The sequence below is a fragment of the Fulmarus glacialis genome, unplaced genomic scaffold, assembly GCF_000690835.1.
Source record: "Fulmarus glacialis isolate BGI_N327 unplaced genomic scaffold, ASM69083v1 scaffold31066, whole genome shotgun sequence".
Taxonomy (NCBI): Eukaryota; Metazoa; Chordata; class Aves; order Procellariiformes; family Procellariidae; genus Fulmarus; species Fulmarus glacialis.
This window is the reverse complement of record NW_009220521.1, coordinates 700-7,272: the sequence shown is the minus strand read 5'-3', so window position 1 is coordinate 7,272 and position 6,573 is coordinate 700. Positions and strand designations below refer to the sequence as shown.

At 50.1% G+C, this 6,573-nt stretch overlaps 1 protein-coding gene across 1 annotated transcript; it reads left to right on the top strand.

The window, feature by feature from the left end:
• The first annotated feature begins 316 nt into the window (after nt 1–316).
• TAF12 (TAF12 RNA polymerase II, TATA box binding protein (TBP)-associated factor, 20kDa) lies at nt 317–6,335 on the top strand. Its single transcript, XM_009580793.1, has 6 exons — nt 317–457; nt 2,303–2,554; nt 3,722–3,799; nt 4,102–4,216; nt 4,621–4,709; nt 5,862–6,335. The coding sequence occupies exons 1-6, from the start codon at nt 389–391 to the stop codon at nt 5,895–5,897; spliced, it is 639 nt and encodes a 212-aa protein (XP_009579088.1). The 5' UTR covers nt 317–388; the 3' UTR covers nt 5,898–6,335.
• The last annotated feature ends 238 nt before the right edge of the window (nt 6,336–6,573 follow it).

Genomic DNA, 6,573 nt, shown 5'->3' with positions numbered 1-6,573 from the left:
GGAAGCTGCTGTTGCAGAGGTCTGGGCTCACCTGCACGTCGCTGCTGACAGCAGATACCAAGATACTCTGTCTTCTGTCAGAAAAATGGAATTTGGCCAAATTTCTGCTCCCGCTTCAGGATCCTGGGAGGTGCCTCGTCCTCTGCAGCAGCGTACGCTCGCCTGCTGCTCGCAACTGCGTCATATCTTCTGGTAGATAAACCCTCTTGCGCCGTAGTGAGGACAACACGCGCTCTCTTGCAGGAAACTATTTCCTCTTGCGATCTTACGATAGAATGGGTGATACGAAAAATATCTGGTATTCCTGTAGGAATGAGAGTTATATGGAAGAGGAGGAAGCGAGAGTAGGTTAACGCTGACTGCTGACGTACTGGGAAGGCTTTGGAAAATGGCCTCTCCGTTTGCTGGCCCCACAGCGGTTGCTGATGTAATTAAAGATCTAGACACTCAGATAGCTGTAAGTAAACCGCCGGGGCTTGCCACGGGGCCGGCATGCGGGATTTGTCCTGGGAATCTGTGCATCCCGTTAGTTTTGTGTTTGGTGATCTTAACGGCACGCAGAGAGTGCGATAAGATCTGCAAATAAATGAACAAAACGACTTTATGCTAATAAAGTGCATTCTGCCCAAGGATTTCGGAGCTTTCTCCCCTGCATGGTGGGTAAGAATTCCTGCTTTGTGGATTTGTAAACTGAGGCACGGAGGTGAGCAGCCTGAGATCAGCCTAAGCTAAAACCAAGACTAGCACATTGAAGTCCCTCCTGATCTTGTGCTGAGCTTCTTATCCAGAAATGCCATCTGAGGGGTTTTAGGGTGTGAATGTAATGGGTTTTCCATCGTTAATTATTTAAAATTGACCTAGGAATTTGCTGAGGGCGCTACAGAAACATGTTTTGGATATAAATTTTCCTAAAAGGGCTCCGTGTCTAGGTGCGGCAGTGCATGAGTGTGCCTTGGAATGAAGCACTAAAGCAGCTGCTTCTAAGTACTTCTAAGTCCTCCTGTGTGATTTCTGGTTTGTGTTTTGGTATGAATTAATCCAGACTAACAAAGCTTGCCCTGACGAGGGGAAAAGGTCTGTTTGTCGCTCAGGTACAAACACTTTGTTTGCTCACTTTGTATGCGAACGTGCTGTAAAGCTGTTTAAACTCTCTTCTTCTTTCATAAGTAAGTTCACTCTGAAGTGCTCGGGCTTTTCAGAAAAGGCGTCCGCTCTCAGCGGCTGCTTCTCACCCATCTCTGGCCCCAACAGCAGCTGCTGCAGCTGTGGCGCGAGGGGCTTTTACACCAAACTGTTCATTAAATGCTCATTTCCCGTGACGGACCTGTCACTGCTGCCCACACCGCTTGTGCGGGCGGAAGGCCCAGGGTTTGGACGAGTTTCCTTTCACGGAGCAGTGAGGACAGAGCAGAACTTCATTGAGCCTGGATTTTAGAGCCTTCCAGCCATGAAATATAGCAGTTTCCAGTCAGTCTGTGTGTTAGCTCCGTGGCCAATAACCTGAATAACTTCAGGCATCCAAGGGAGAACCTGGAAGATCTGAGTAACCATTTAAGCTGCTGCAACCCACTTCTGGTTCACCGTTAACAGCTCAGTAAATTTGACTTCATTTACTGTGGCTGTCAGTTGCCCGGTGTGGGAAGAACAAATCGAAGGTGTGGGTGTGCGTGTGTGTTTCTCTGTCACATTACCTCTGAGTACCCCGACTTGTGCTCTCAGAAATGAAAACGAGGGATCGCTGTGGGTCAGGCTTGAAGTGTGGTGTTGCCCAAAACGAGACCTCCGCCTTGGGTGCGGCAGACACCCAAGGGAGCTCTGTCGTCTTCTCAGGCCCGTGGAGTGTGGAGGTGAAGACTCAAATGCTGCGCCTGCCGTTCCCCTGCATTGCTGCTGCGGGAGCAAGCAGTGTCCTTTAGTTAAATCTTCTTTGCGTGGTCTCTTCCTCAAAGCTGTTTATTGTCCAAGTGAAATGTGTTCAGAGAGGCCCTGGCCGGAGGGTGAGGGGTGGACGCACGTGAGGAATGAGCAGGCGGGGTGGGGCCACTGCAGAGTTGCCGCCTCTTGGCAGCGCGCTGCCTGCAGCCGCTGTGCTTCTCGTTGCAAACTTCATATTCCATATGCCAGGGAATGTTTTCTCTTCTTCTAAACATTGCTCTTCCCTTCTTGCTGCGTGCAGAGAGACCCGATCTTCTATAAACCTCTGGGCCCCTTCAAGACACTGCAGTTTACTCTGGATGAAGACCGATCGCCCCGTTGAATTCCTTCTCTGTTTGCTAACTGCGGCTTTCGTTTCCTTTTCCAGTTGATTGGTTTGGGTCCCCACAACCCCAAGAAGAAGCAGGACCTAGATAAGCTTTATGATCTAAAAGCTAAAGCCCAACAGATTATGAACCAGTTTGGCCCTTCTACCTTGATCAACCTCTCCAACTTCTCCTCGATAAAGCCGGAACCAGCCAGCACTCCCCCGCAGAGCTCCATGGCCAACAGCACCACCGTGGCAAAGATGCCTGGGACGCCCAGCGGCGGGGGGCGGCTCAGTCCTGAAAGCAACCAGGTAATTTCATCCCCAGCTTTAGGACAACGGGGGAGATGCTGAGACCTGCCCGTGGCTTAATTCCTCTCCTTCCTTAAGCTACCAGCAAAAACGTGATGTCTATTAAAGTATCAGTTACTGAGTGAGCAAACGTCTTCATGTATCTGTTCCCTCCCAGGCTCTTTCAGGCTTGATGGGGTATGGACGCTGTAGGTATAGAGTTTTTTTCAGTCTCAGGAAAATGCATATTGGGGTGTGATTGGGAAATTCTTTTAAAATGTGGTTTAGATGGGAGAAATAAAAGTGCAGGTTTGTAGCCTCCGTCTTACTGGGGTGGTGCGAGAGGCAGCATCGCTGCCAGGAGCTGCTGACTTGCGTGTTTGCTTGTTGTGGCGTGGAGCCTTTGACGTGCATAAAATATGCTGCTGCCCAGCAAGCGCTCCAGGAATGCACGCTGATCTCTTTGCGGGCTGCACTGGTGCCGTGACCTCTCTGGGAAGTCCAAGTCCCCCGACACAAACACCCGCCCAGCAGTTCCACCGTTGGTGTAAGAGAACAAGGAAGGGCGGGAATGTCCCACGTGTGTCTGGTTCATCTGACCAGGCTGACAGATCGGTGGTGATAACTTTCCTCCATATCCTATAAGACTAAGTGTCCTGCTGTTGTTCAGCAGCAGTAAATTTCTGCTCCCTGCCATGTTTGGGCTGATGGGGCGCTGCCTTCTGCCCTAGAATAACCCAGCCCTCGCATATCTCTCTGTTTTCCATTTGAAACACTAAAGCTGATAAGTGCTAGAGCCATGAAAGTACTTCCTTTGTGCCCTGAGCACAAATGTAGTCCCTGATACGTGGCTTGCACTTGCTGTCTGCCTCTTAAGACTTCTAGTTTTGCCTTTGTCCCCTCTTGCCAGCAGCCTTGCTTCAGCCTGTGGCATTTTAGTGCCAGTTTAGTGCAGGAGACTTACTTATCCTGGCCTGCTGCATTCCACTTTCCGTTCGGAGCAACCACTGGTGCTTGAAAATAACTCCTTAAGACCTGATATTTCTTATCTCTGCCATTCCTGAACTGATAGGTTGTGTCAACACATGTGACTTGGGCCTCTGGGGTAGCGGGGAGGAGGTCTTTTGTGGCTGTGCTTTGTGGGCTAAAGTAGGACAGTAAATTGTTCCTCTTCTCCCACACGCTCAGGTTTTAACAAAGAAGAAATTGCAGGACCTGGTGCGTGAGGTGGATCCAAACGAGCAGCTGGATGAAGATGTGGAGGAAGTAGGTACCAACCCATGGCAGGGGCTGCAAAAAGAGCTAATCTGGGATTTTTCACGAACTGGTGGCCCCTTGTCCAAGGCAGGGAGGGTTGGTTTGTGTAACACTGCTGTATTCTCATGTTCGCTGCAGCCTTCAGCTATCCGCGTCTGTTTCTGCGTCCCAGTGTCGAGAAGGGTTTTAAAACAGCAATTGTAGCAAATGCCTTTGAAATTCTAGCTTCTGCGGGTTCATTTTCATACTTTCTGCATAATTTCAGCTGCTCGTTACCGATAAGACTGGTTGTTGTCCTTGTTCTGCCCCAGATGCTGTTGCAGATCGCCGATGATTTCATAGAGAGCGTGGTGACGGCTGCCTGCCAGCTTGCACGGCATCGCAAGTCAAACACCCTGGAAGTGAAAGACGTCCAGTTGCATCTTGGTGAGTGATTTTTTTTTTTTTTCCCCCTCAGCTGAGAGCTGGGCGCAGTCAGGGCATGGCCGCAGTGTTGGGCTGGAGACCTGTGAGTAGCTACAGCTTCGTTGCTACTTAATAATGCCTTAATAATCAGGGTAATTGCCCCTAACCATCCCCTCTCCAAATTTTGCAGCTGTGAGGTTTGTAGCTGTCCATGAGCCTGTGTTGGAAGGTCCCTAGCAGAGGGACTGCATCTTTACCATGTTTAATGCTGTGCAGCCCTCCGCTACTCCGCTTTTGTGAAGCTTTTATAGCTGCGGATCACCAGCACGTCTCTAGCACTGGCTTCAGGCATGTTCATGATGACGAGGCCGCTCTTGCGGTGGGTGGTTTGGGTAGAGCGTGCTGACCTGCGCTCTCTCTTCCAGAGCGTCAGTGGAACATGTGGATCCCGGGCTTTGGTTCTGAAGAAATCAGGCCCTACAAAAAAGCCTGCACTACAGAAGCTCACAAACAGGTAAGGAGCCCTCAGTAACACCGAGAATCGTGTGATATAAGCCTGACATGGGGAGGGTGGTCTTGGACTCCTGGCACGACGTGAATTTGTAGCCTCTTCCAAGCAGTTTGGACTTGAAATAACTTCCAGAGTCTCCTCGCCTGTTTGTGCAGAGAGGATTGAGGTTGCTCTGGCCCCTCTGTGAGGGTGCAGTGCTGGCTGTGCCCTAAGAGAAGCAGCAGTATTCGCTGTCTGAAGGGCAGCCCAGCTTGGAAGGGTTAAAAAACAGCTGAGAGCTGCAGACACTAACTTGTCAGCTGTGCTCTTGCAAATCGTGTGCTCTGTCTTTGTGCAGAAGGGACCGAAAACACACTGCTAACTCCTCTGGTTCAGTAGAAAATCCATACCCAGACATGGGGGGTTAAATGCTGGCGTAGCCCCTCGAACCGCTCCAGGAGTCTGGATGTTCCAGGTGAACCACAGGGCTCTTTGACAGGCTGTGGCTCGAGTTCCTGGGGCCATTTTATGTCTGTAGCCCAACGCTACAGTGAGCAGTGTACGGCACCTCCTGCGTCTGTGTGTCCAGGTCGGGACTCTGGGCCGCTCGAATTTAAACAGCTGCAAAAAGCCTAAAGGCCTGGGACGGTGTAGCAGAGAGCACACCGTTGTCCCGGGATTTCAGCTGTAGGTTGGAGCTGAGTTGCTCTGGCTTTTTTTCCCCTTAATTTTGCTTTAACTGAATTGGGCTATCGCTTTTGAAGCGTACGGTCAGAGCCAGGGAAGGAGCTGCCCTGCAGGAGCCGCTGGAGTTCGTGGATGATATTGCATCTCCCCTCCTGAAGCTCCTGCAGCAACTGCTGGGCAGAGGGAGAGGAGGCCTTGAAGTGGGGTTTGATCCCGTCCGCTGTTTAACCCCGTTGCCCCTCACTGGCGTCGGTGTCTCACTTGCCAGCCCTGGGTGTTGAGGAGAGGAGCACAGACACTTTCTTTTCCTCTGGCTCCAGCTTGGGACCACATTAAGATTCAAATGGACTTGAAAGACCTGTGTGGAAACAAGTCAGGCAGTGTTCTGGGAGAACCCGAGATACCTTGTTCCTGCACGGCTACAGGTTGTTTTGCAGTAACCTTGTCTGAGATGCTCGGCTTCCCACGTTTTTCTCTTTCTTCTTACAGAGAATGGCACTGATTCGCAAAACTACCAAGAAATAGCCCCTGGAAAGAGCCGGGAGAAGACGCCAGTGCATTTTGGGATATCTGCCTCTCCACTGAAGCCTCCACGATGCCATCCCTGGGATATTTTTTTTAATGCTTTACAGAGAAGCATATATTTTTTATTAATGGTGCAGCAATATCTTGACTTTATGAGGAGATCTGCCAAAAACATTCTACGCCCCCTTCCTCATTCCCCCTAAGAGCGCAACGTATCTCAAAACAAAGACTTTTATTTGTGACTTGAAAGTGGTTTATCGTATAAGTGGTTATCCAAGGGACAGAGCATTTGATCTTGTGTGGGACAGTATTAGAAGCATCTGTAGAGGTTTTTGTTTCCTCCTTCCTGCCCCTACCTGCTCCAGTACTTTGTAATGTCAGTGTTTATATAAATACTTGCGTTTGTTTTACATGAATAAAGAAATTATTAATCTAAAACCATGGCACAGTCTTGTGCTCTTCAAACAGCACGCAGAGGAGTTGCAAGTGAAATGGGTTGCCTGGTTTCTTACGTGTGGTGCTGTTCTGGTAAGACATCTCCTGCCCCGGGGTTTAAAGTGAGTGGAAGAATTTGGCCAGCCTCTGCCGTGCTGATAGGGCTCGGCAGGTGGCTTCCCCTCTTTACGTCCAGCCCAGGGCGAGTAGTTTGCCCGTTGCTTGGATATTTGGACCATTA

What these genes read in the sequence shown, in the direction of transcription:
- TAF12 (XM_009580793.1), top strand. Translation starts at nt 389, where the DNA reads ATGGCCTCTCCGTTTGCTGGCCCCACAGCGGTTGCTGATGTAATTAAA. An exon ending in ATCTAGACACTCAGATAGCT is followed by an intron (nt 458 to 2,302) that starts GTAAGTAAACCG and finishes TTCCTTTTCCAG; the next exon opens with TTGATTGGTTTGGGTCCCCA. An exon ending in AGACGTCCAGTTGCATCTTG is followed by an intron (nt 4,217 to 4,620) that starts GTGAGTGATTTT and finishes TCTCTCTTCCAG; the next exon opens with AGCGTCAGTGGAACATGTGG.